Raw genomic sequence first — 27674 nt, forward strand, 5'->3', positions numbered from 1 at the left:
TACTTTTTAGTTGTTTATTATAAAATACAAATTTACATGTGAAGGCACTTTGAACCGTTAAAAAATTTCCATGTAAGCTATTGTTTCAGTTGCTCAACAAGCCCAAAATAGTTTTTGGATCACCTAAAAAGGTGAAAAATTCTGAACTGCATCCAGTCGTACTACATTCATTTTCCCAATGAAGAAACACTGCACCTAACAACAGGTAATAAGGATTTTGGCCCCATCTGTTGCCTATTCTCAGAGAAGGCAGTGACTCTGTGGGAAGCAGAGACATCAGGAGATCTGCACATGATATCGAATTAAAACCATGTCAACTAAACTCATTATACAATACTATGGAAAGACATGCTGTCATGCTTGACCATACATTTCCAATCCAGAAAGGCTGCAATCCTCCACTTTTTATCTCAAAATCTGAAGAAAAACATTAATCTTGAATAAAATTAAAGGAAATTAAGAGTCTACATGAAACCTATTCCACTGTATGGCCATTTCCTTAAACTGCAGCTCACAGCTTTCCATGGGCAAGCATATTTTTTTGAAAGTTAAAAAAAAAAAATTCAAATATTCAAGTAGTTAATGACTCAGAAACAAATTTGTAAACTTTCTACTCCTTGCTGAGTAGTGTCCCTGCACATCTACCCTTAGTAATCAATTTCTCCTTCATCACTGCTGGCCAGATTCATTAGCTGAGACTGCCCAAAATCATGGCAGTTTTCCCCAGGAGCTGTGGATCTCATAGCACGTAGTAACCCACCCAGCCAATGAAGGGAACAGAGCTCCTCAAACAAATCCTATGTAATTATTGGTTGGGGGTTTTTTTCGGTTCAGTTACACAGAAACTGAAAATTACAGTGCTGAGAAGTTTCTCTAACCTTAAATGCAATTATAAAATAAGATCAAACTACAGTAACGAGTAAACCTTGGCTTTCTCCATTTTGGTAAAACAGACCCTACCAAATCCTCAGTGTTAAAAACTCAGTCACAAGAATTGAATGCTGAATTCATACTTTTTCAGTGAATCCAAGCCTTCAACAGCTATAAACCCTCATATATACACACCGCCTTACATGATGGGCTTACATTCAGTGTAGATACTACACAAGAGGCTAAAGGTCTTCAGGAAAAAAATAAGAGAGACACAATTTGTTAAATGAATTTGTGCATTTGAACAGCTTTGAGATGGCCAAACCCTAGCTGCTGGATTTCAGCTGTAACTGTATTTCCTCATGAGTGAGCTGCCATCCATACGAACAGCATCTAGGGCAGGCTGCTCTGTGGCTTCCAATGCAGAGCACCCACTGGCTCAAGAGAAAGGGAATTCAGGCTCACAGAACTGTATCTCAGTGCTTAAACCAGAGTCCAACCTAAGTCACTGCTATTTGTATTATTAGATTATTGCCTTTGTTACTGCAAAAGCTGCCAGATTCATGTCACAACCTACACTTTTAACTGAAGTTCTGACAGTTCAAAACTGCTCAGCTCTTCCTGAGGCAAAATAATTAATTTCTTCTCCCTCCAGTTACTCCACAGTAAAATCATGCAAAAAATTCCACAGTCTTTTCAAATAAGGCACTTTGAAAGTTTCTTCTCCAAATACCAAAAGCTTGAGGAAACTTAACTGATTTCACTCATTTCCTTATTGCTCTTATTCCAACAATAAAACCAGTATTAGAAGCTGAGTTACACTCAGAACTCATGATGCTTCAAATGAGGCTTGAGAATATCCAATATGGCTTTCACAGAACACTCTTTTCCTAAAGCAGCTCAAAGTTATAGAACAGTGTGGCCTTTGGGAATGAAGATCACTGGCATTTCCTACATAACTCTAACCTTTTGCATCCTGTGGAAGTCAGGTAAAAGTTCATTGTTAAAGGAACTTGCCAGCTGTCTATATACAAAACCAAGAAATAAATAGCACAACAGCTGTATCCAGCTCTGCAACTTAGAGATCCCACAGAAAACAGGAAGTTTTTCAGTGATTTGCTCTTTCACTGATGACATCCTGCAGACGTTTTAGTAGAACATCATCATTTTCCTGGCAGAGTCGCTTCGTGGGGGATTCCGTGTCACTATCGATTGTTATTGCTCGCTTCTTACTCCTATGTTCACCTTGTTTTATCATATTGTTGATGTCCTTCAAACTCTGTGATCAAGATAAAAAAATCATGAGTTACTCTGACTCCATTTCAAAATTGCTCTATGTCTGAAATATCAGAGAACAACAGGTTATCTTGCATCTCTTAGTGATGGAGTCTACATACAGAATTCTACCTTTCACTGCAAAGTGAGAGACTAGATTAATTGTAACACATTGGAACTGTATTAGACCACATCCTAATTAGGAGACTACTTAACCCTCTCTCAAACTGAGTGTTTTCAGCCTCATTTTCCCCTCTACCTTGGAAGGGCTGCCATTGAATTTGTAAAGCAGAGCAGTTCGAGGTGTAAGGCAGGTGCCATTCTTGTGAGGTGAAACATAAACCGAGTGCTGCTGGGAGATGCGCCGGGGAGACACCGGCTGCTGTCGGATGCTGGGGAAGGGCGACAGTGGAGGTGCTTCCATCTGCAAGAGAGGACATGTCTGCACAGCGGCTCAATAGGAGCATGTGTGAGAGAAGGAACTTCACAAAAGGAAAGATTAATACACTTCCAGGTCTTCTTTAGAAGATCTTATCTTGTGACAGTGAAACAACAGATCAAATATCAATCAAATAACAGAATTAATCTTCCATATGCCTTACACATATGGTCCACAGGCATTTGAGCAAATAGGCGTTCCATTGATGTAACTGGGTTTGCAAACTGAGCAGCATCTGTATTTGTCCTCTTGAAATGCTGTTAAAGCAAGTGTTCATACCATTACCTATCTGACCTGACCCACACTAGGTGACAGAACAAAGTTATTGACAAATGTTTAACTGCCAGGAAAAACGACTCTGTGAGTATTAATTCCAAAATATTTTACTTACCACATGATCCTGGTTTGTGATATTGTACTTCAGTGCAAATGACTTTACTCTTCCTACATAGACTGCATTGTAAAATGTAATAAGATCTCCTCTCTCCTCTGTTTCTGACTCATTTGAGTTCTCTGCTGCAGACTGTCCCGAAGAGCTGCCAGCTTTCACAGAGGAATCTAAAAACAAGAGAGCTTCAGATCTCAAAATTACAGCACTGGCAAACCAGGCACTTCAGAGTTGAGCTTACAATGTTCAGCTGGCAAGAACTTGTCCATAAATTGACCGGTCAATGAGAGAAATTAAAGAAATGTGCATAAGGCAGGAGCAGGGTGTGCTGCAGGTGGTTATGCACATCAGGAGGAGCTACCAATCATTGTGAGCAGGCTTGTGGGTTATGGCTAAAAAGGCCAGTATCAACCTTTATTCCAAACATGGAAATACCTGTAGCGAGAAACTGTAGCACAGCTGACCCCTTCTTCCATGCTTATTTTGGAGAGTGGTACAAAGCCATTACTTGCTCCTAAGTTTTAAGCAGTCTGAAAGCTCCTGGCTTTTGGCTTCTGTGAAAGTCTCTAGTGATCGGCTAGCAAAGAAGAGCTTGGTGCTCAACTCAGATTTGCACCGAGGAAGTCACAAGACCATTTGTTCAGGCATGTTCTGTTAGGTGGGAAAAGCTGCAGCCACAAAGCAAGTGTATTTCTATAATGTTTGCTCTCCCCTAATTAGGCTGAAGTGCTACTGAATACAACCTTCTATGTCTCCTCCATTCTGCTGACTGCCAAGTAAAACTGAGCAGCACACAATAAAGTCACTGACAATCAGTGCATTGAGACAAACATCAAAAGCTCCAGCTGACACCCATAAGGGACTCCTTTGTCTGTCTGCCTTCCTTCCCTCACAACACAAGCACAGCTCCTGTGAACTGGTGTCAAAAGAGCAGGAGTTAATACTGCTTAAAGAAGATATGAGTCCATAAATTGAAGAAAATCTGGTAGGAAAAGCCACCAAAGAACTTTGTAGAGCAAGTACATTTGTCTGACAAAATACCAGAGCCCAGTGTCACTTCAGATACTCCAAGACATCCAAGAACTGTGGAGCTGATAGACAGGATTTTGAGATCAGCATTTTCCTGGGCCCTAGCAGAATACTCAATAGTCCTTTAAAAAATGGCTCTAATACTCATTAAGGCAGATGAATCCTAGCCACAGAAGGAATTTACTACAAAGAACAAACTAAATTCCATGTACATCCTGGCTGCAGATCTGCTCATGGGTTCACACATGATCTCCTCTGCTCATGGGTTTATACATGGGCTTGTGATCTCTCATTTTCCCAACACATCACTCAAAACAGGCACAGTTCTCATGTTTTTCTCAAGTACTACTTTTATCCCTTTTCTTCTCAAACAAAGAGCAAAGAAAATACTACCTATTTGAAAGAAACTTGAATGTAAGAAAATCATGGTCCTGCAGAGTTAGCATTTTTATCTTCTGAAACAAGTTCTCCCTACTTAAGCCTTCATAATAGGTGATATTAAAAAAAACCCACCATAATATTCCAGGTACTGTTTATCTCCATCCTTCTTTGTTAATCAGTGTTGCTGTCCAAGAAGAATTACAGTATCATTGACATACTAAGAAAATACTTCAACCCTGAGCAACCAAATTTAAGTAAATGAAATGAAAGATTTTTTCCAACTAGGAAGTATATTTTCCATATCTAATACACAGGAGAGCTACTGACAAGATGGTTTCTTTTTCAACAATACTTTTATTTTTCTTTAATATAATTAAAACTGTAAAACTTGCTCCACTTCTTATTACTCGACAGTTCAGTTCTTCAAAAGCCCCCAAGGACATTATTGAAAAAGAGCAGATTCCTTTGCTGTACTCACCTTCTGTCATCTCTGCATCTGGGTTTGCATTTTTGTCCAGTGGGACATCACCAGAAGTATTTCTCAACAAGACACTCCTATAAACCTACAAGACACCAGGGAAAAACACTCTTGTCAAGGAAAGCAAGGAAGTCAGGAGACTAGAGGAAATCCAGCTGAATAGGAACGAATATTACACTGCAGATGATTTGACTTTTCTCTTATGAGCACAAACACTTCAAAAGCCACCCCTGAGCTTTACAGAAAGTAAAGGCAATGCTATTGACTCACATGGCTGTTTGCTTGTGGCTGATTTCTGTAACTTTTCATTATGTCCTGAAAAGTTCTTTCCTCTTTGGTTACCTGGAAAAGAAAAGGCTGTCAACGACCAAGTGCAAGCATGATGGCTGGGCTTCTCAGGTTCAGTATGCAGCTTTTTGATGAGCATTACTATGAATACATAATTTTAAAATTTATCTCTGGTGATGAGAATTTGAAAACAACAGGGATTTTTTTTTGTTCAAGAATTCCTTGTTTCTTAACTACTAAAGGTTGTTGTTGCTTATGATGCTTAGGCATTATTCCTTTTCTGACTTTTCTATCAGGTCTCACACTGCACTGGAGACAGCACTTGAAAGCCTGTATTATAAAAGACCTCCAAAACACGGACAAATTACATTATAAAATACAAAGAACTGACTATTCAATGGTTTTGCTATCAGTATTGACATCAGATGAGCCTAACCCATGCTGCAGTTAAGAGCACAGGTAGTCACAATTTAAACATCAGTTTCCCTCCACATCGTGCTCCTCTTCATCTGCCTGCCTCAAGGAAAGGTAATCCAGCCTCAACAGATTATTTTCACCCTCCTGAATGTTGTGTCTGAATTAGGCTTGATGGACACTGTAACCATCAGCTCAAGTTTGAGTAAAACCAATAGCCCAGTTTCATAATCCAATTTAACACCACCTTAAATTAAAACTGGGAAATGCAGTAAGACATGAAGAACAAGTAACAGGCAACAACCTCAATTCCTGAGCCTGAATCATCAAAAGCTAAGAGGATTTTAGGGGAATAGAAACCATCCTACATACATTTGCTCCTGCAAATTTCTGTAGCTATACTGGAGTTTTTAGTTCAGATTATACAGATAGTCAAGACGACAAATGGGACAGAAAACAAATACAGGGCAGTAAGACCACACAGTGGTTTATGTGTCTCAACCAGTGCTCACTGTGAATGCACTCAGGAAGAGAAGAAAAACTCTGTCAAGAATTTCAATCAAGAAGTCAAGTGGGCTAAGATATGCAAAACAAGGAAAAAACCATACTGGGACTTCATCCACTTCTTGGAAGGACTTTCTCTTTCCCTCCAGTAATATAATATGAATGAACGAGTCAAACTGTTAACTCTGAACACACCTGACATTTTCAATTGAACATAAAATGCCATGAATTTCTTAAAACTACGTTACCTTAGCCATGATATAAAAAGCACAGAGCAGGAGCTGGTCCAAATGTCTATCTTTCATAAGATCAGCACAATGAACCAACGTGAATTCAAAGCATGTCCATATCTTCCTGCGCAAGTCATTGGAAACATCCAGTTTTAAGCACAGATCACGCAAGCGCACACTTGCCAGATGATACACCTGGAAGGAAAAGACAAACAGTAACAATGTAACAAAGTAACACAGTAACAGTGAAGCCAAACAAGCTCATCCTGGCCCGCAGAAATGAAAGGTCTCAAAGCGGCGCTGTTGTATAAGGGACATGAAGATGATTAGAGGGAAGGAACACCTCTCCCATAAGAGAGATCTGAGAGGGTGGGGGTTGTTCAGCCTAGAGAAAGAAGAGAAGGCTCCAGAGAGGGCTTAGAGCCCTTTCCAGTGCCTAAAGCAGCCCCAGGACAGCTGGAGAGGGACTTGGGAAAAGGGCCTTGAGGGACAAGACAAGGAGGAATGGCTTCCCACTCCCAGAGGGCAGGGTTAGATGGGATATTGGGAGGGAATTCTTCCCTGTGAGGGCAGTAAGGCCCTGGCACAGGTTGCCCAGAGAAGCTGTGGCTGCCGCATTCCTGGAAGAGTTCAAGGCCAGACTGGATGAGGCTTAGTCTAGTGGAAGGTGTCCCTGCCAGTGGCAGGGGGTAGAGTGATTTCACCTTTTAGGTCCCTTCCAATGGAAACCATTTTGGGATTCTATGATTCAAAGACTGAGTTGTCCACTCCTCAGTTGTTGAATCTCTAATACTTACAGAAAATCCACCTAAAAACATGATGTCCATAGCTTCTAGACCATATCTCTCACTAATTTATTAGGTACTTTATGCTGGAAAGCAGGAAGGTGTGTCATTTTCACTTGCTTTACTGAACAGGAGCAAGAAAGGAGAGTAGGAAAAACCTATCATTGTGAGTATGATGATCACTGTAAATGAAAGGTCGAAATTTAAAGACAAATGTAAGTCAAAGTTTTAGTTCTTCTACATAACAAAGAGGAACATGTTGCCTATGACATGGTTAGTCAAAGACATGGCTACACCTGAAGTACTCCCCAGCTGAGACTAAAACTTCCAAAATGCAATGTTCCCAACTGGCAGGTGGCTGATCAATTCTTAATCCTTTCTCAGAGAGACAGCCTGTCACTGGCAAAATAAAAGAACCAACAGTTCAGACAAAGGATGTGGCTTACAAGTGTTTCCAGAAATTATTTTTTGTATTAAGATGTACCTTAAAGATTGTTCATTGTAGAACTTCTTAAATTATATTGTAATACAGATAACCTCAAAGGGAAAAACCTCTGAAAATAACTTCTCTAGCAAGAAAAAAACAGCCAAAAAACCCCCAACCCCTTCTAATATTTTTGAGAGTGATTAATTTAGGGATATATTCTTTGCAGTCATCTAGATCACATTACCCTGCCTCCTCCAAAGACCCCTCACACAATTCACACTGAAAATGAAAGCAACTAGAGGTAAGTCATCTGAAGTTTCTCTGAAGCACACCTGGTTCTTAATTTACCCCTTACATCATGCATATTTCCAGTTCCTTTTTTCTAGAAACCTTTAGCTATTGTGTTATTCATCACTGCTTTCTGAGCCCCCAGCTTAGGAGTATCAGCACAGTTGGACAGACTTTAAAGTGGCAAAGGAGAATCTTCAGATGCTGGATCCACAACAGTGCAGCTCTGAATAAGCAAGCCACAGGAGAATCATCTCATGTTAGATATGTCTAACCCTTGCAAATGTGGGGGGCGTCAAAACAGACAAGCGAAGTAAAATCTAACAGTATGACTTTGATATTTAATTATGGAGGCTCCTAACTAAAAAAAGTATCATGGGTGGGAAGAGGAAAACTGGACTCTACAACACTCAGCATCTTTTCCCTTCTTCTTTAAGGTACATAAGAACAGCATGTACCAAGGGAAAGGCACATGAAGACTGAAATGTAATGGGAGTTGCAGGTTCCATCATGGCCATGAGCAGAAGTACAGCACCACTTCTGAATGAAGACGCTCACCTTCCTGTAGAACAGTGCCAAGGAGCCTGTTCTCTTCGGTTTGCTTGCTGCTGGCAGCTGCACTTCTTGTGCTTGGTTCCCAGGAGGGTGGCAGGGAGCCTGAGCATCCACTCTACATGGCTGGCTTAAATTAATGGAAATGGGGATCAAGGTGATCCCACCCATGTCATTTGCAATACCTGGAGAGGATACACACATCCAGAAATAAACTGGTTGCTCTCTTCATGCTGCGGAGTCAAACAGTAAATCAAACTCATTTATTTATTTCACTCTAAAGATATTTCATTCTCTGTACTACACTCTAAAAAGTCTGTCCCTCAGAGTCTTCAGGAACGATAAAAATTACATTTCTGGTAAGGTTTAGAAGAAGAATCTGAATATGAATGATCTTTTCTAAAGCTTATCTGAAAGAACAAAGTTCACAAGAAATCACAATTTCTGTACTTGGTGTTCCACTCTTTTGGGGGAAGGAGGGCTTTTTTTTTAAATTTTTTTTTTAATTATTATTTTACTTGTTTCTTCAGTAGTCAAACTGTCTTGCCGAACACCTCCTTAAAACATGAGAAGTGCGCAATTTTTCTTTTCACCTTTAACTATAGACCAAATTTTTAAATTAAATGGCTATGAACTCATTGATCATGTAGCATTTTCAGAAATATTCAAGCATCACCCAACTTCAACAAAACAGAAGTCTCAGAGTATTTTGCTAATGTTAACATGAAACCCTTATCCAGAAGTTCCAGAGCCTTTTGAGATCACAATAGACAAAATTAAGACAAATTGCAGTAAAACGTTATTGGATCTGAGAACCAAAGCACTGGCTTAATCTGTGTGAGATGTAACTGGAAGGAGCACAGACTCCATGAACTTTTTTCAAGAGGAGAAATTCGCAGTATGTTTGCCAGGGATTAGAAGTCTCCAAGATGATGTCAGTATAAACTTAAGCTTGTTGTTGCTGTTGACAAAGTGAGTGTTTTTTAAAAAAGGGAAAGCAATACATGTTCAAGATGTATGGTTGGTCTAAGCAGATCTTAAGAGCAAGGAAAACATCTAGAAGAGAAGAAAAGCAGCAATTCCTACCATGCAGTGGGATAGTGACCTTCTGTCCTGTTTTTCCTGGTCCTGTGGTGGTTGTCATGGTCAGCACTGTCTGGCCAGGAGATGCCGACACATTTTCGGCACCAACACTTGATGCTGGAGCAATTGTCAACTTAGTTCCTTTTGTTAAGATTTTTTCCATCTGCATTTCTTTGGGGTTGTCATCTCCAAAGAGCCTTCTCTTAGCACTTCCAGCTGTAGGAGAACTGTAGCGCTCGTGAACGGAGATTGGAGACAACGGCTGCATGTCTGGCATGTCAAGGAGGAAAAAATAAATGCAACAAAACCACCTTAACAGCAGCTTAATGGGAATACTTCTACAGAGAGAGGAAAGCTACCTTCCAACACCACCACCACAGATCACTTGTAGCTAAGGCCTGCTCCCAGAGTTCACTGTTCTGAGGTGCTAAGATCTACAGTCTGACTGACTCCTTTTATTTTGCAGTCACCCCAGATGGCACAGCTCTGCCATCAGGTATCACACGGAAGTTGAGCAGTGATTCTGATGCACAGAGACTGAGAAACACAAAGGATCACAGGTACTTACTCCAGTCAGCTCAGCAATTAGTAATACTTACAAGTGCTACTCCTGTGAACACATTCTTCTACAGGAACCCTGACCACATTCCCGGGACATGCTGTCTTCCCTGTGTTCTGGCTTTCAAACTCTCTCTAAACTGACCCAAGTCAGGTGACTCCACCCTCACCCACCCCCAGTTCCTCTCAGGCCTTTCTGTTGCTTTCAAACATTTACTCCAGTAGTAAGACTCAAGTACACTAACATACACAGGCTTCTGTTCACAGGCTTTTTGCACTTCTGCCACAGTCTGTGACAATACCAGTGACAACGGTTTCTCATTTCCCATGATGCAGAAATTTTCTGGGTAACTGGCCAGGTAAGACTGATTGGAGACCTTACTTCTAACACTGCCAAGATGGTTCTCTTGGTACCAAGGACAAGTAAACATTTCCTATACCCACCATTCTCCAGGTGAGTTTAGGAGGAGCCTCTGGTACCAGATTCTCATATACAAAGCTGTATCTCACACGGCTTTCCCCATATATAAAATATTATCTCCAAGTTGGTTCCTGTTCCATCAAACTGTGAACTCTAACACCTACAGCAACTGCTTGCACACCTCCTTCCTAAGGAATACTTAGAAAAATACCAAACAGCCTTGTTTGTTGCCAGACAAACACCAAAGGAGACAACATCACACAGCACATCAGTCTGTGGTGCACCCGCAAGAGTATGGACCATCGTCTGGGATACAATGAAAGCAGCAATTCCTAGCTAGGGAAGCATGCAAAGGAAACAACAGTGCTGGCACTGTTTCTGCAACCTCACTGTCAGAAGACAGTTCTGTGTGAGGTCCAGGAATCAGCAAAGATCAGTTGTTCTGAAGAGAGAATACTGTAGGCAGAGTATTGTCTTCCACCCCTCCACAATAACAGTTCTGTAGGAAGCAGGAATGAATGTAGCTCTGTCACTCCATTTAAAAAAAAAAAAAAAAAAAAAAAATCATCACCTAAAATCCAGTCAAACTCACTGAGAATAAACAAATAAAGCAAAAAAATAAAAAAAAAAAACTTGGAAAAATCTGAACGTCAATAAACAATTAGATGGCAACCCACCTGAGAGTAAGGTCACCCTGGCATCAAACCAGCAGCAAAATCTGCTCCAGTCCAGAAGGGAAGCACCATCACCACTGTCTGCTGCCATTGAGACACAGCACTGGTTTGACTGGGTGCATCTAGACCTTCCCTTGATCAAATAAAAGACTTCACAATTCTGAACACTCAATTCAGATTCAAGGTTGCTTTTAACAATTATAAAGAAGTTTAAAACCCCTCTCCCCAAATTCACACATTCAAATCATATCGGAAGCCTTGAACATACCTCGTCTTAAACTCCCACCAAGATCTGTCCGAACCTCTTTCACTCGAGGATGAATTATGGGAGATAATGGCATCATAGGCAATTGCCCAAGCCCACTTCCTCCATTGTTGGCTTCAAAATTACTGGGAAATATTACCTGAGAAATAAGAAATGTCAGTGTGAGATAAATGAATTTCCCTTCTTTGTGACAATCTATTAATGGAAGATTTTCTGCAGTAATGGTCTCATTTGAACAGTTTTCTGCATAAAACAGTAAGTGAGAAAAATAGCACTAATTTCCTAGTAACGGGAAGACATATCACATACTTCTTCACAGGTTGGGACTTTGTTTTCTGAGGCCTCGAGCGCATTCCAGAGTGCCGAATTCCGAGTCCAGGCAAGACTCTCCAGAATCTGTTCCTCGATGCTATTGAGGTGCTTCACCATGTCTCTGGAAAGTCCTTCCTCAGACCGAATGAGCACTTCAATTACCTGATGGTAATGACACACACACACACAGAGTAAAGTCACATCACTCATGTTTAACACCATCAAACTGTTATTTATTTCAGGATCCTGTTCAAAAGGTTACCACAGAGCGCTCCAGCCTCCTCTTTGCATCTTCATCTTCCCCAACCCTCTTTTAATCTTTTTTTTAACCCCCTTTCCCAAAGCGATCCAGGAGCTGGAACAGGACAGCAGATATGCCATCAGTGCAGAACAATCCACTCCAGGGATTTTTAGGGCCCTCTCTCACCACTGCTAACCGTGCATAGAATGAAAGCACTGGGCTTTCACAGCGCTGACTTGGGAGATGTGAACAGGCACAGCTGCTCAGCAGGGGACATGACAGCCCCAGCATCCCAGCTTTCCTGCCCTTCAAACAAGCAGCCCATAACATGAGAAGCTGAAAACCACTGCTTTGAACTTTCATTTAACAAACAGTCAGAACTCTTAACATGGACAAATGGGGGCAGAACAGAGTTGACTGATCCCCTGCAGTATCGTACTCCAACACAAGACCCACTTTGCGTTATTCCTGTCAGAGGAGCATTCAGCCTGTTTTTCTAAAGCTCCAGAGATGGAAAAGCCACAAAACTTGCCTGGAAGACTTATTGATACGTTTAGTTATTCCTGCTACAGAAACTACACCCAGTGAACAAAGTTACAAATGTCAGAAGTCTCTCTTATGTGAGGCCTTTGCAATGGCAATTTTTTTCCAAGAGTGCTGCAAGAATATACACTGAGTAACTGAGAAAATTCAAATCAAACATACACCTGTTCCACAAAGTTGATGTGTACCAGTTTTGATGAAGGGTACAACAGCCACAGCAATATTGACAGATTTATTACAGCTTCAGTACTGCCCTACAGCTGAGGAACAAAGGAAGAAGGAAGAACAGAATATGAACCAGCTTTTCCAAAGGCTTCCATTTTTTGGTTGTTGTCATCTAAACAGAACTACTTGATTTATTCAGGACTAACCACAGTAAGCTGTTAGGCATCCAGCAAAAACCAGAAGCATATGGATAGGTGATAAAAGAATTGAAGTGGTCAAAAACCAAGTTACCTTGAAGGTGGCAGAAGTGTGGTTAAAAAAAGACCAAAAACAGAGAACACCCCAGAAAATATATGCTATATTCTGTTACGCAGAGGAAAAACCCCCAAACTCAGCAAACCAAGCCTGTGATAAATTGCCAAAGGCAACATTTCCGTATCTGCTCTTTCAGAGCTGTATTGCAGTCAATAAATGAGTATCAACAAAATACATGCTTGAATGCTTTAGTCTAGTAAAAGTTGATCAATGGCATGTTATAGATCAGTACCATTCACAAAATGGGCTTTTCTGCTTTGTATTTCAGCCTCATCTCTGGCATTATACCTTCCAAGTAACGCATATCAGGACAGCCAGAATTTTGAACACGCCTAATGCACGCTAGTATCAGTCCTTCTCTTACCTGATTCCCTAGGGAGGAAGAATCAGTAAGAATTATCATCCTCTATGACTCTCAATCCAGTAATGTGCCATTTTTAATACAGATCCTGTCCTAAGCCAGTGTTTATTTACCTTATAGAAATAGAATGGCCTGAGGTCAAGAACTTCAATGATCCAGGGGAAGGTGCGAGGGGAGCTGTAAGCGAAGAGCACGATCTCCAAGCAGCATGCCAGGAGGGAGCGGTGAAAGAGATCCTGTTCCAGGAGAGCCTGGGAAAAATGGCAGAAAATGGCTCTGGCCTCAGGTTTGGGAAACAGAAGTTGGAATTTTATTGCACTAACACTACACAGTGTACTGTTGGAAAGAAGCTGCTTTCTTCTTCCATCCACAACCTCCTTTTCACAGGGAAGTTTAGAAGACCAGAGGTAGAGCAACAACACCAAAACAATAACATTTTGCATGCTATGGACAAATGAACTGGCCTCCTTGTTGTGCATCATAAAGCAGAGTAAATGCAGTGCTGTCTAACATGAAGCATTGGTACTGTTCATTGGATAAAGAAGACAATAAAAGTTATCTGTGCATAAAATTGTGATTCTAGAAGGCAATACAAATTCAGATGTTTAGTTATGACAGTTATACTGGTTTAAATAGTAGAAAGAAAAAAAAACATTTTGGCACCTCCCATGTGTTTCCCCTTTTTAATATTAACAATATACACAGAGTGCTTTACAGTGCTCTGTTCTGGAACTGCCTGAAGATAAACTCCAAGAAATGGTTACAAAAAGTCTACTCTTTCCCTGGTTCTTTACTTACAGTCAGATCTTTCCCACGCAGTCTCCGTGTTTCTTGCACCATTATAGTCTCCAAGATTTTATAGTACAAGATCTCTGCCAGTTTTAATCTGTTTACAGCAAAATCTGAAATTTAAAACCAACAGAGATGAAGTCCAATGCCATTGGCACAAAAGGTCTTAAGAGTAAACTGACCGGTACCTGTCCTCATCCAAGATAATAGTGCATGTGTGCATATATAGACTTTGCAAACAAAAAAATATGTTCAGAAATCCACTAGTCCCAAGTACAGCATGAAATTCTATAAATATTTTATTTTTTAAAATTTAAAATATTACAATATTTCTTGTGATGTAGTTCTGCAATGTGGCAATCATAATTTTCCTACTTGCACTCAGTTTCCTTTAAATTTTAAAGCTAACAAGAATGCAAGTTTACACTTGTTAGGAGTTGCTTTTCCATGACCTCTTGGTTATCCCAGTTTGAACTGCAGCCTTGGTTTTACTCTGCCATAAATTTTTATTTTTTACAGTGTACTGTTTGACAGCAACAGTCTTCTGCTTGGGTATATTTTGGGAAAAAACCAGCTCCACTGCACTAAATACAGAAAACAGTACAGGTATGCATTCTATTTGCCCTGGTTTAGTATTTTGAAACACTCCATGCCTTTCACTCCCTACCTATATGAGATCCTGGCTGCTCATCCGTTGACTGAGTGTAGCTGCAACAGAAGGTCTCACCAAGTTCCTTCACTCTGCTCATGATGCTTTCCATGGGGCTGCGGGCACAAGACCTGAACCGAAGGCAAAGAAAGCCTTGTTTCTATAAATTAATGTCCGTTTATAAAAATAAATATTAAAAACCAACAAACCCCATAAAACTAAAATAAAAAGATATGCAAATTATACTGAGCGTTCCTCATCAGCAATAACGTGTATCACACAGACAGAGGAAAACATAAAACATACACAAGTGTCCTTTCTTCATTTCCTAGCAGGGCCAGGGGGGATATGTAGATCTTGGAACAAATGCAGGAGAAAGCAAAAGATCTACAGCAGCACAATGGGAGAAAGAAGAACCTGCCAGGAGCAAGGCAGTAGTAAGGACGCTAGAACAGGCAACCAACCAAACAACAGCACCCATGAGACCACACAAGCCAGGCTCAGTTTGAGGGAGCACAGAAAAGCTTAGACAGAGGAGGCAGCAGCATCTTCTCATTTCCTACCAAGACTGAGAGAACTGATGGATTCCACATTGTCACTATCATAAGAAAGGGCCAGAGACTCGTCTGGAGATGCTCTTTCTGAATGCTTCCAGATTTTCTAGTAATTCTGATTTAGAGACAGTGGCTTGTGGCTGGTGTCAAATGAAGACACTAAACTATTCTGAAAAGCAGGAACTAAAATCAACTAAGGTTCCTTTGAACAATTAACTTCAAACTAATTAACTAATCAACTTCAAAGCTTTTTCCATGGAATTTTAATTTGAAAAACAAAATACTGAAAAGCATGGAATATTACACAGTCCAAACTACAGTTCCTTCATTTCTTCCAATGACAGTGCTTCCCCAGTGCTTGCTGAACTAGTATCTGACATGAGCAAAGTACTCATCACAGCTAATGCCAAAGGTTCAATAAATTCTTGTTCCCATTTTAATATTTATCTTTCTCTAGACAGACTGGTTTATTATTTGGAACAAGCACATTTTTCACTAGAGATTACAGACACATTAATGTATTAATTGTATAGTATAAATAGTATCAGTCTTTACAAGACTTATCAATGAAACATTCAAAACAAACACATCCTGCTGAGCAGTTGTAAACTTTTAAGAACTAGTACTAAGAAAATTTTCAAAGTATACATAACTCCAAAGATGAGAATCGTAAGTAATGTTTTCACCTATTTACAATGGTTACTTAAAAAAAACATTGCTTCTGCACTTCAAATATTACATGCTAATACTAAATATCCATTCTGATTAATAAAAATACACCTGGAGACCTTACACCATAATACAGCAAGGCCTTAACTTGCAGAGATGTTAGGCAAACACCCAGCATCTTTACAGGTATTTATTATTCAATTACTGCTTTTTATGAGCTATGCTCAGGGAGGAAAGCAGTAATCTGAAGTGTGCTAAGGGAACAGCCACCAGAACATCCTGAGTGGAAAACACAACTGCTGCTGTTCGAGATCAGCACTGACAGTGACCAGGTCACTGTGAGGCTCATGCCATGGGGTTGGACTAACATACTTTGAAGCAGTGTGAAGGAGGAAAGGGGAGCCTGTAGGCTGGTTTTAGTTTTATCTTCCCAACTTCAGGGCCAAGATTACAGCTTGTTCACCCAAACATTTCCGCTCTCCTCCAAAACCTCTGCCATCATGGTCACCACATCTTTTAATTGAGAAGTACTTGTTTAAAATGTAAACAAACAAAAAAGGCATTTGGCTTTCCAGCAGATACATTAACAAGCCAAACAGATAAATTAACATCAGCAAAAGCTGAAGCTCCTTTAACACAATGGTGGTGACAAGTCAGATGGGGGACAGGTGTGTTCAGCCATCCTTCTCCAGATGAAATGATATAGAAAACAGAAGATTCTTCGACAAGAAATAATACAGAAACACAACACAGACCAAAATATTCTGTCCCGAAGGAAAAAAAGCAAAAAGAAGAGTTGCAGAGTTTCGGTGTGTGTGAGCAGTTGAAGGGGACATACTCACTCAAAAATAGCTTTAAGCTGTTCACTCGGTGCATTTTTCAACCCAGCCACCATGCTCTGCAAGCGGCTCACGCTCTGTGTGGCCGAAGCCACAGGAGTGATGACAGCTTCCTTTTCTCTCAGGTATCTTCTGCCAGTCAGTGGAGTTGAAGGTGCAAATGACCTTTTCTGTCAGACAGAGAAAAATAATAAATAGAAATAAACCAACAAAACTGTTCCAATAACCTTCCATGTGAGCATCTCCTGCAAAATTCCTTCAAACTAAAATGACACCACTAGTACAACCACGTGAAGCTCAGAACTGACTGAAATGAGCCACGGTTTTCCTAGGACTCCATAAATAAAAAAACCCCCAAATCTTCAAGCAGCCAAAAATTAACTCCAAGGGTTTTCACAACTACAGTGCAGTAAATCAAGACCTAAAATCTTAAAACCTGTACATATTTAAGTTCATTTGAACATTGAAAACACAGGGCGAGGAAGAGGAACACACCATTCTCAGTCCCTGACTGCATTAGCTGGGTGACACAAGGAGTGAGTGGCAGAGCTGCCCGGGAGAGGTTCACAGGAAAACATTCCTTGGGAAATGGGCCTCCCTTCATCCAAAGGATGATGCAGCACTGAGCCGATGGAGCTGTGTGGACTCCGCTCACTTATTTGTATCCTGTGCTCTGGAAGTGACACAATAAAGTCTTTGGATTTATTTATCTGAACTGATGGCATTCTGAAGATACAAGGCAAATAATGAGAAAAGGTTAAGCCTGCAGTCATTATGCATAAATAGTGATCTTAATATACTACAGAAAGTGAAACTCAAAATCAATAAAATTCATTCCAAATCCCTGTCTTTGACTGCATATGAAATACAGTTATATTTGGGAGAAAAAGCTAAGCCATATGATTCATTTACAGCAGCATTAGCATCTTAAAATAAGATTCCTTATTTTTCAATTAATATGTAAATCAAACAGCGTATGGGTCTTTCACACAGCCAGTACTATTTTTCCCCTTATCCAAGATTAAAATGTAATCAAGCAACTGTTTTCCTGCATGACAACTTCATTAAATACATTTTACATTTGTAAACATAGTGAAACATTAACTCTATTTATAGGCTACTTTTTGTAATGAAGAGAGACACTGTTGAGGTTTATGCCGTGAATCTTATTTTCCATAGAAGAGTAGGAAAGTTGACATTTCCTTTCCTAAGAAAGGAAACAGTGGGAAAACAAATGAATTCTATGTCAAGGTTTCTTGGTATGATTATGGGGTATAAGTGAAGCTTGAATGAAACTCGAAGACCTACATATTTGGGTATTAACTGCTTACTGATTTTTCTTGGACAAAACCAGACTACAGACATGAAAGCACTCTCATCTTGTTTATGAAATAGTTATTTTAAAAATTCCAGAAGAGAGAAGATATCACCTTTTCTCCTTAGCAAGACAGCACTGAAGCCTGTGCTCACCATCTTCCTCTCAGGAAGAAGAAATTCCAAGTAACCCTAATGATTCATAGAGTGTATAAGGATGGGAAAACTTGAAGGAGAACTTCAAGTGAGATTGCCACGTTAAATAAATCACCTTTTCAAAATGCTGCTGCAGATGACACTCCACATGAGCTCTTGTTGCCATTTTCTCTCCTGGCACATCTATAGGGAATTTTTGAGTGCCAATTTCTTCTTCAGCACCAGCTCCCAGGAAAACTCTCTCATCAAAGTCACCCACGGTCAGAACATACTCTTCATACTCTTTATTCAGTGCTTTGCTGAAAGAGAGACACAGGCTTGATAACAAAGATTTAACTGCTGAAGAAACAAAGAAGGTGCCCAAGGAGTGCAGGTACAACCCCAAAGCAACACAGGGTCAGAGTCCCACACCCTAGGCAGCAGTGTTGCTTCCACCTCCCTGAGCAACCTGCCCTGGTCATCCCCAGCTGCCCTTGGACCCTTGATCCTCTTCAGGATCACTGCAGAGATCACTATTCCACCAGCATTTGCATTTCAGTAAGAAGAAAACAACTTTGCTTTCATGCCAGTTGTGAATAAATCAGCCTGGAAGTGGTCAGCTGGTCGGAGGTTAAATCTGTGCACACACAGAGCGACCCATAGGAGCTGCACCCAACTCACTCCATTGGATTTCTGGGTTTGCCACTCTGTAGCCCATAATTTTCCTAATGGTGCAGAGGAGAGGAAAATGAGGAGTTACTTGCCTGGGTTCCATTTCTAAAACCACCACTGACATGTGAGACCAAACAAATCCTTTTTTTTTTTTAATCCAAGCTAACCCAACTAGAAAACAGGAATGTTTAATCCCACCAAGGTTGCCTGGGAAGCCGAATGGAACTTCTGCATGAAAATCAGAACTGGCTTTCATCAATAAATCCTGTCTGCAGCTGGGCCAGGAATGCACTTCCTGCATTTATAATTATGGAATATAACAATGTATTCATGACACAAGCAACTCGGTGATCCCACAGGAAACCTGACTGTATCACAGGTTCAGCTTCTCCATGTCTTTTAGGAGAAAGTAAAGATCTGTGGAAAGTTTGGACAAAAAAAAAAAAGTCCCAGAGATGCTAACAAGCATCTTTCAGATGTACTTACAAAAGTACAGGGACAAACCATATCATTCCACATGCCAGCATTACTGAGGGAATAAGATTAATTTTAAGTAGAGATACTACAAGAAGTTCAATGTTCAATGATCACAGAGAAACAAGTTTGTATCTAAATGGGAAGTGTTATCTGCATTGTTAAAACAATTGAGTCTTTGCTCCAAATTCCCAAAGCGAACCAACAAGTTAAAAGCTCACAAACAAAAACCACAGCCAAATTTATAGGTATTTTTGCAAAAGGCAAAAAAATCCCCACAAGGGATCCAGAACAAAGCAGCTGCTGTTTACATTTTGCATTTAAAGTAGCTTTCAGAGTTCAATTAAAAAAGTTTCTGAAACAACTACACTTGTGTCTCACAGAAATTGTTCACCTTTTTTCTGTAGTTTTGCAGTTGTTGCCTCCTTTTCTTTTCAGTCCTTCTGCTTCATCCACAGATTTATACGTTCAATTAGAGACTGATAAATGAATTGGGAGATTTCCCTACTTAGGCATAACATGTGCATAGAAACACATCCATGACCTTCAGAGCCAAGGTTCTGATCTGCATTACATTGTTCAAAGGTTACAGTTGCCAGAAAATCAGAGCAAGCACCAAAAAAACTGATATCAAGATAGAACCTCTGCAGCTTGGACCCCTGACATCAGCCACACCTTGGATCCAGAAAGTGTTTCAGCCAGAGAGCAGCCTGCTCGTCAAATAATCAAAACCCATTAGCTATCGTAAGAGAAAAGAACAGGAAAACTGAGATTTAGTATACGAAGGCCTGTGCTTTAGACATGAACCAAGCTCCATGATTAAGAACAAAAGCTGTAACTTACCTATTTTCTGTAAAGTTGCAAAGATCCACCAGACAATCTCCTTTTAAGATCTAAGAACAAAAAGCAGAAATATCTTACTTAATAAAATCCAAACCGTTCCAAGTGTGAGGGCATAATGGTTTTAGTCAAAAAGGAAATGGCATTTAGGTGCATAACTGGACTCTTTTTTTTTTTTGCCTAGACCAAAAGGCTACAAATCCATTACCAAGACAGAGGACAAAGCCCAGCTAGATTCAGGCTCCAGACAAACTTACTGTTCAGAGCTAGCCCTGCAATGGAACATCTGTTCACTGCTAGGTTAGGGACCGACTTGATGAGCAACCACAAAGAAACTTCCACAGAGCTTGGAAAACATTTCCAGGACCGGAACTAGACAGAACTATTTGTTCCCCTGCAACCTCAACTTCTTCCTACCAAAGCATTTTGTTCAACTTCAAGACAAGTAGCAGGACCCTCACTCCCATGACAGAGATCCCATACAATTATTTCACAAGGGTATTACTTTTTTTGCCTGAAGAAAACACCATCCTTCATGATTCAGTTTCACACTGCCAAGAAAAGAAAGTAAGGACTCTTCACTGACATAAAAAGCCAAAACAGAGGAGACCTTACAGCACACAGCGTTAAAAATACAAGGGAATGCTGCTCCTGCTCAAATACAAAGAAAACGTGAACCAGCTCAAGCTCCTTTGCTCATTAACAAGCTCCTTGGCTCATTTCCTTTCGTCTCCCCTGTGGAACCTGCATGACTTTAATGGTCTCAAGACCACCATGGAGCACCACCATGTGCTCATAAAACTCGTGAGATGTACCTTCCTATCAAACAGCTTTGCAATGTATGGTTTGAAGTAGTGCTCCTTTATGCCTTTTGCTTCCACCAGGAGCCCATCGTGCAGCTCACAGAGCATGGCAATGATGCAGGGAGGATCCTTGGAGGCTTTGATCTCCAGAGTGTGGAATTCCACTGGTAAGCCTGGGAATCAGGAGGAGGGGGGAAGACAACCAACCTTCAACTTCATTTCAAATGAGCCAAGAGAACAAAGATTGTAAATAATCTGTCCCCACCATACCTTTAAATGATGGATTTAGCAAATCTCTTCTGTTTGGACACAGAAGGGCATTGGCAAAAATCAGGTCCAAGCAGCACAGAAGTAAATGATAGGAATTTACTAAATCATCTCCAATCATACGGAAATTACCTTTAAAAGACAGCACATCACGTCAAGCAACATAACAGAAGTTCACAGCCGGGAATGCATACAAACCATGCAGGGAAAGCAAGTGGCCTACCCTTAGTGTACACAAAGAGAGTCCAGCAGAAGTTGAAGAGATCTTTGACACTGCATGGCACCCGCCTGTCAATAAGAAAAATGGGGAGGAGAAGTTACTCTTCAGTTCCAGGAAGCCAAATCTTGTTCCACAGTACAAATTTCATTCCATTTCCCTGCTCAGAACAACAGCTGGAGCTGCTGTCTCAATTCCACATTAAAGGTGCAGTCTAAGCTACACATCCTGAGTTCAGCTTTCACTGCCCGACAGACAGTGCCCAACCTGGCTCCATGGAGTCTCCTGCACACATGCACAACCTCCCAACCCTGTTCCCAAGCCAAAGGCTGCCTCTGGCCTCTGACCTTGCCACACTATTCTGCTGCTGTCCCACCTCCCAGAGAACCCTCCTGCAGCCACACACGGGCAGGTGACAAAGGCTGTACATATATATAGTCCAGTCATGGTTTTTCCTAAATATTTTACTAAAGCATCAGCCACCCCTTCAGAACAGGCAATTATAGCTTGTACTACAGCTCAGCTGCTGACTCCTGTTTGGAGAACTATCCAAACCCATGGAGCTGAAGACCAGGAAAGACAGGACTCAGCCCACAGAGCAGTCAAAGCTGTGGTGGCACCAACCAGCACTGCTGCTCTGAGAAAGGAACACGAACGGAGCACCAGCCAGAACACTGCACTCTGCTTGCAGATGTGGAGCTACACTGGAGCACTGCAGCAGAACAATTATCCCCCCTCACATCCAGAGCACTCACGTGAGCTGACAAAAACACCTCACACAGCCACAGCTCAGCTCCCTCATCCCCAAGGTAACACTCTCACTACAAAGCTGTCACAGCCACATATTCTGCAGGGAATATGGACAAGCTCCTTTCAAGAAGGCAGATGTTCCATGCATCTATGAAAGATGACACCACCCGTTCCCAAATTTATCATAAAAATGAACACATCAGCTGTAACTTCCTCCCATTTGGTGTTTCCACTCATCTGGCAACCACGGCCAACACTCAGCAGTGTGGAGGTCACTGGGGATGTGACATCCTCTGAGCAGAGGGACCATGGCATAATACCAATCCCCTGCCAGCACTGTGCCAAGACAAAACACCTCTGTGCTACTTCAGTTATTCCTGCTAAATATTTAAAGTGTTGATCTCACTGTACCTTGGAATTAACCCAGCCCATGGTACCTCTCCCCACCACACCTTGACATTCCCACTGCGGGACAGTTCCTGTGTTACAGGAGCTGGATATGAAGCCCAGCTGACCTGTGCTGCACCCACCGGGGGCCAGGGGGGCTCTGCATTGGCTGTACTTCAGGATCAATGAGGCCCCATCCCTTTGGAAATTAATTTTCATACACTGGGTATAACTCTCTGCAGGGAAAAGTCACACCAAATCTAAAAAATACCTCTGCTTCCTGCTTCGATGTGGTTTGGAAGTTTCTTCATAAGGGTTTTGAAATATATCAAAAAATATTGGTTCAAACTTTTTGAAAATCACAGTTGACACTTCAAAATTTCTCTCCAGCCTTTCGACTCGCTCTCGGAATTCCTGGGGGAGGTTTGACATGTCCATCCACTTCTTCATTTTATTAAAAAACTGAATTAAACTTAAAAGAAAAAAGGAAAGTGTGATTTGAGCTTTAACTAACTTCCATTCAAAAATTTTAAAAAGCCAAAATCCAACATATTTACTCCTTTCATGACTGACACGGTTACTATACAAGTTTACAATTTATTTTGATAGACTGCCAAACTATATATATTATCAGTCTTTTGCCTTTTATCACTCTGGGGTTTCTCCTTGACCCTCTTTATGGCATGGGAACATTAATTTGATCTGGAGGATGCCAGCATGGCTGTGTAGGGAAGAGCAGTGGTGGAAAGCAAAGTGCAGGTACAGCTCTCTGTGTGTTGAGGGGGAGACAGAACAGGCAACAAAACACGCCAAGAGTCGATCCTTGTCAAAGTTACCTGCACAAGAACCTGTCAGCTGGGGGTGCAATTAACTGACAACTCTCTGGCAGCTCAGCGGGGAGCAGATCTTTAAATGGAAGGAACACCATTCTGAGCTCCATGCTCCCAGGTCAGAGCCACAGTGGCAGGCGAGCTGCCGCGGGGGCCACGCATAAGGTGAATTCTGCAAGCACCAGTGCTGTGTTCCCAGAAAAACCAGCAGCCCGCCAGCACTCCGTCGGGATTTGGCCTGAATCCTCAATCAGACACACGCCGTACCGGGATGGCACGCGCCGAGGTGTTTGTGGTCAAATTAACTACAGAAAGAAACAACTGGCGTGGGTAGAACAGCTGCTGGTCCGACATAGGTGGTTTCGCAGAAGCCTGAAGTTTTAAATTACGTATTTCCATCTGATTTCCATCTGTAACAACAGCAGATTAACTGCCCTTACATGGCCGCGGCTGGCAGCGCTGGGAGAGAAGGAGCGGAGCTGGGTCAGCAGCTTTGGCAGAGCAGGGCAAGGAAGGGCAGGGGAGGGCATCCCCGGCGCTGAGCGTTCGGCCCGGGCAGGAGCCGGCGCGGCGGGCGGGGTGCTCACCTGAGGCGTGCAGAGCGCAGGATGCGGGTCAGGGAGACGCCGTTCCCCTCCATCGGGCTGCTCCCCACAGTGGGCACGCGGCTCCGGCGGCAGGCGACGTACAGCGCGCAGGCCAACCAGTGCAGCGCCTCGCCCTGCGGGCACGGGCACGGCGGTCACCGGGGCAGCGCCGCGCCCCGCGGGCTCGGCCGGGGCGGGACCGCGCCCGCGCCCGCGCCCGCCCCCGCCCCCGCCCGGACCCGCTCACCTCCAGGCTGTAGGTGCCCCGCAGCGCCGTGAAGTCGCGCAGTGCCTCGGCCGCGCTCGCCGCGTCCAGGTTGAGGTCCCGGCAGAGCCGCTCCACGGCGGCGCCGGGATCCGCGGCCCCCGGGCGGGACATGGCGGCAGGGCGCGCGCCAAAACCGCCGGAAAGGGCAGGGCCGCTAAAGGGCAGGGCCGCTTCCGCCGCGGGGGCGGGGCGGGGCCAGGGGAAAGGACTCGGACACGCGCGGGGGTGCTGCTCGCGGCCCTCCGGCGTCACCCGCGATCACTCCGTGTTATCCAGGATCAGCCGCCTGCAGGCGGGCGCTCGGTGCTGGCGGCTGCTCACGGCCGATCCCCGCACACGGCTCCGGGCGGCCACGGCAGGAGCGGCTTTTCCTCGGCCGCCGTCCCGCGGCGCCCAGGGGTATGTGTGAGTGCAGCATCTCCTCGGCGGCCTCCGGGCTCCACGCACCCCTCTGCCGGGCCGGGGGAGCCGCCGCCACTCCCGGGCTGCGGCCGCGCTCCCCGTCACTCCGCCGCGCCTCGATCCCGGTCGTACCGGGCCCTCAGCGTTTCCAGGTGCCGGTTCCACGGGACCCGGCCGGGCCCGCTGGCAGGAACCGGCGCCGATGGACAGGGCCTTCTTGGGAGCACACGTGTTCGTCGGGAGCCGTGGCCGTGGGAACACCGCCCGCCCCCGTGGGCAGGGAAGCGGCTCTTGCATCTCTGAAAGGGGCTCAAGTCACTTAGCATCCGCAGCGCTGTTTCGGGGATAGAGAGCAGGGCTCTGAACCCGCCTGCCACTGGAGGACACTTGAACCACCTCCGTGCTGCTGAGAGGGCGTGGGAGGAGAGCACACGGAGCAAGCCTGGGGCGGGCGCGGCGGATCCCCCTCCCCACTCTCCGGTACCGGCGGCCATGCGAGGATGCTCAGAGGCGCGTTCAGGAGCAGCCGTAGGGACCCAGCCCCGGCGCATCCGCTCACTTGACGGCCACTGCCCTGCTCCGAGTCCCCGCCCCACTCACAGATCCCGGGGTTGGTTTCCTTGAAAACACCCGTTTGCAAAGCGCAGGGATCAGTTCATGGGATCCACAGGCTGGTGGAGCTGGTCCCTCACCGAGAATCAGCTCAGCTCCGTGCTTTCCAAAATGTTACTTTCCATAAAAAACAGCCTTAATCCAACACCTAAATTTATTTGAAAAAAGATTTGCCATAAGAGCATGGAAAACTGCCTGTCATGAGCAAACAGGAAATGTGTTTCATTTGGAGTAATGAGGCTATGAGTCCCACAGACTTATTTATTCCTTTCGGACCAGAAGCGTGTCTTCCTCTGGGTGAACCAAGCTTTTTTTGTGCATCTCTTTTACCAGAAATCTCTCCTTTTCTGGGGGAAAAAAAAATTACTGTGAGGTTTTCCTTTAAAATTTTGTTTTTCCAAACAGTGCAGGCAATTCCTATACAATGCCTCCTTTTGCCATAGCACAGCCAGCTGAAAAACTTAACAATGTTTGGCAGGAGCCCAGAGAGAGGAGAGGCTGGAACATCTGCCATGGCTCTCACTCCCCTCAGCTGCTCCTGCAACAGGTCCAGGACACTGCTGTTCCTTAAAACCCTCGGAGGGCTTGTGCTGGGCTTGCATGAAATGATGCATTCAGCCAGGCTGGGACTGAGTTCCAGGTTAAACCAGTAATGTCACATCCCATCCAGAGCACTGGCAAGTGGAGCCATGTAAGTTGTGCTGTATGGAGTTGTTAATGAATTAAAATCCCACTGAAGGGAGAACAAGGCAGCATTGGGAATGAGACTGATCTTCTGCTGGCCTGAAGATGTTGCATTGTTCTATACCTTTTCAGGTAAAATCTTCATTCTTCGGGAATTAATGTCACCTACAGCACTGCACCGATCATCTCCAGCCACCGCTGGGAGCACTGTGAAACCACCAGAATCCCTAAAAGCCACACAGGAGGATGAGGATGATCTTCCTAGGCCTGCTGTCCAAATATACAGGGCGCACTGTGCAGACTGATGGGAAGGGGATTGAGAGAGAAGCTGGATTTCTCTGCCCCTCAGTTTTCCAGAGCTGCTGCTCTGCTGGTGGCTGGGCCAGTTTCTTTTCTGGCAGCACTGCCCATTTGTCCAGTGCCCGTAGCCAAGCATGGGTGCCATGGGCAGCTGTGCAATGGCACATGGGGTGTGAGGCTCTTGGGGACCATACCTGAAGTGTACTGCCTGATAAATGCTTTGAGGTTGTAAAATGTGAGGGGATTCGTGGTCTCGTGTCTCAGCCCATGCTCCAGTGCCCTGGGGCTCAAGTGGCTCCTGAAGAGGGGGGAAGCAAAACTTCACTGAAAAGCTCAAGTTTTATTCAATGCACAACAGATGTCATTAGAGAAACTGCCTTCTGCTCACTGCTGGCCAAGATTTCCAACCCCAAACCTTTCTTGTAATTATCAAGAGCCCAGAGTGGGGACATCTGCACTTGGGGCAGGTAAAGCTCCCCCAACCATGGGTCAGTGCTGAGGAAAATACTTCCCACCTTTTTGTGACCATAAAGGGAATTAGCCTGTCTAAATGTGTGATGAAACTTCTCTGTGTCCTATCAGATAAAATCCAGGCAGGGACAGCAGTGGGGATGTGCAGCTGTGTGTGTTTTACTCTCCCATACTCTGGGAAGGGGCACCTGGATCCTGTAAAACACAACGTGGAGCAAGCTATGCCCACCATGCCCATCCTCCACCACATCCATTCACTGCTACCAGCAGGTAACACACCATGTCTGAGGAGACAGAGAGACTGCAGGCACCACTGATGTGACAGCACAAAGCCAGCATGTGCTCCTCTATGGACCACAGGGCTGCCCAGCTCCTGCACATTCTGCTTGCAAATATTGCCCATTATGGATGCCGAGGGGCGAGGCTCCAGTGTGTGGAGCCAGAATTTAAAGGGAGATTTGGGAACTGCAAATTCATAGTTCACACTGCCATGTTGCTGGTCTCTTCTGCTGGGTACTTTTCTCTTTTTCCCCCAAATGCAGCAACAAAAGAACCGGATACAGTGCTTAAACAGGGCAGGTGGAGCAGCAAAAGCACTAGTTTTACTGTCTTTTTTTCTGGATCTTGGGAGAACTGAGCTGCTCCTGTACATCATTCTGATGAAACACCGAGGAATAGCCGCTTTGCTAAAGCCTGAGATCCTCACAGAGATTTAGGACAAGCATTTCACAAAACTTGGGAGGTGCAGGGAACACAGGGAGTGGAACCCAGCACCCCATCTACTGGGAGGGGCTGTGCAAGTGCCAAGGGGTGTAACTGCTTGGAGGGAGGGTGTGCATCATGACTGTGGAGGTCTCAGGGCTTCCACTCACCTT

The 27674-nt window shown here is 43.5% G+C and overlaps 1 protein-coding gene and 1 long non-coding RNA gene across 6 annotated transcripts; one reads left to right on the forward strand and one right to left on the reverse strand.

Moving 5' to 3' along the window:
• On the reverse strand, nt 1-24487 carry RBL1 (RB transcriptional corepressor like 1). 5 transcript variants are annotated; one of them, XM_085079418.1, is made up of 23 exons: nt 24310-24487; nt 24063-24196; nt 22917-23117; nt 21515-21579; nt 21295-21423; nt 21037-21197; nt 20225-20274; nt 18372-18555; nt 16790-16956; nt 14743-14855; nt 14085-14188; nt 13400-13537; nt 11659-11823; nt 11353-11488; nt 11088-11168; nt 9435-9701; nt 8355-8533; nt 6315-6491; nt 5131-5202; nt 4861-4945; nt 2976-3142; nt 2405-2569; nt 1-2149 (listed from the first exon to the last, which is right to left on the reverse strand). In XM_085079418.1, the coding sequence occupies exons 1-23, from the start codon at nt 24439-24441 to the stop codon at nt 1979-1981; spliced, it is 3243 nt and encodes a 1080-aa protein (XP_084935544.1). In that variant the 5' UTR covers nt 24442-24487; the 3' UTR covers nt 1-1978. The 5 variants fall into 5 exon arrangements, with proteins under 5 accessions (XP_084935544.1, XP_084935547.1, XP_084935546.1 ...); XM_085079421.1 differs by lacking the exon at nt 24310-24487 and adding an exon at nt 23482-23885 and having other exon boundaries at nt 24063-24198; XM_085079420.1 differs by lacking the exon at nt 24310-24487 and adding an exon at nt 23482-23934 and having other exon boundaries at nt 24063-24197.
• LOC146428887 (uncharacterized) lies at nt 24469-26567 on the forward strand. The gene is made up of 2 exons (XR_014856036.1): nt 24469-26035; nt 26161-26567. It is a non-coding gene; the product is annotated as an uncharacterized LOC146428887 (long non-coding RNA).
• Nucleotides 26568-27674: the final 1107 nt, after the last annotated feature.

This window comes from Lichenostomus cassidix, chromosome 20 (genome assembly GCF_008360975.1).
Source record: "Lichenostomus cassidix isolate B80296 chromosome 20, HeHo_3.0, whole genome shotgun sequence".
Lineage (NCBI taxonomy): Eukaryota > Metazoa > Chordata > Aves > Passeriformes > Meliphagidae > Lichenostomus > Lichenostomus cassidix.

Coding starts and splice junctions, on each gene's coding strand:
- RBL1 (XM_085079418.1), bottom strand. CDS start 24,441: ATGTCCCGCCCGGGGGCCGCGGATCCCGGCGCCGCCGTGGAGCGGCTC. Junction 5,203..6,314: donor CTTTTTATATCATGGCTAAG/GTAACGTAGTTT, acceptor TTTCTTTTCCAG/GTAACCAAAGAGGAAAGAAC. Junction 2,570..2,975: donor TCACAAACCAGGATCATGTG/GTAAGTAAAATA, acceptor CCTCTCTTGCAG/ATGGAAGCACCTCCACTGTC.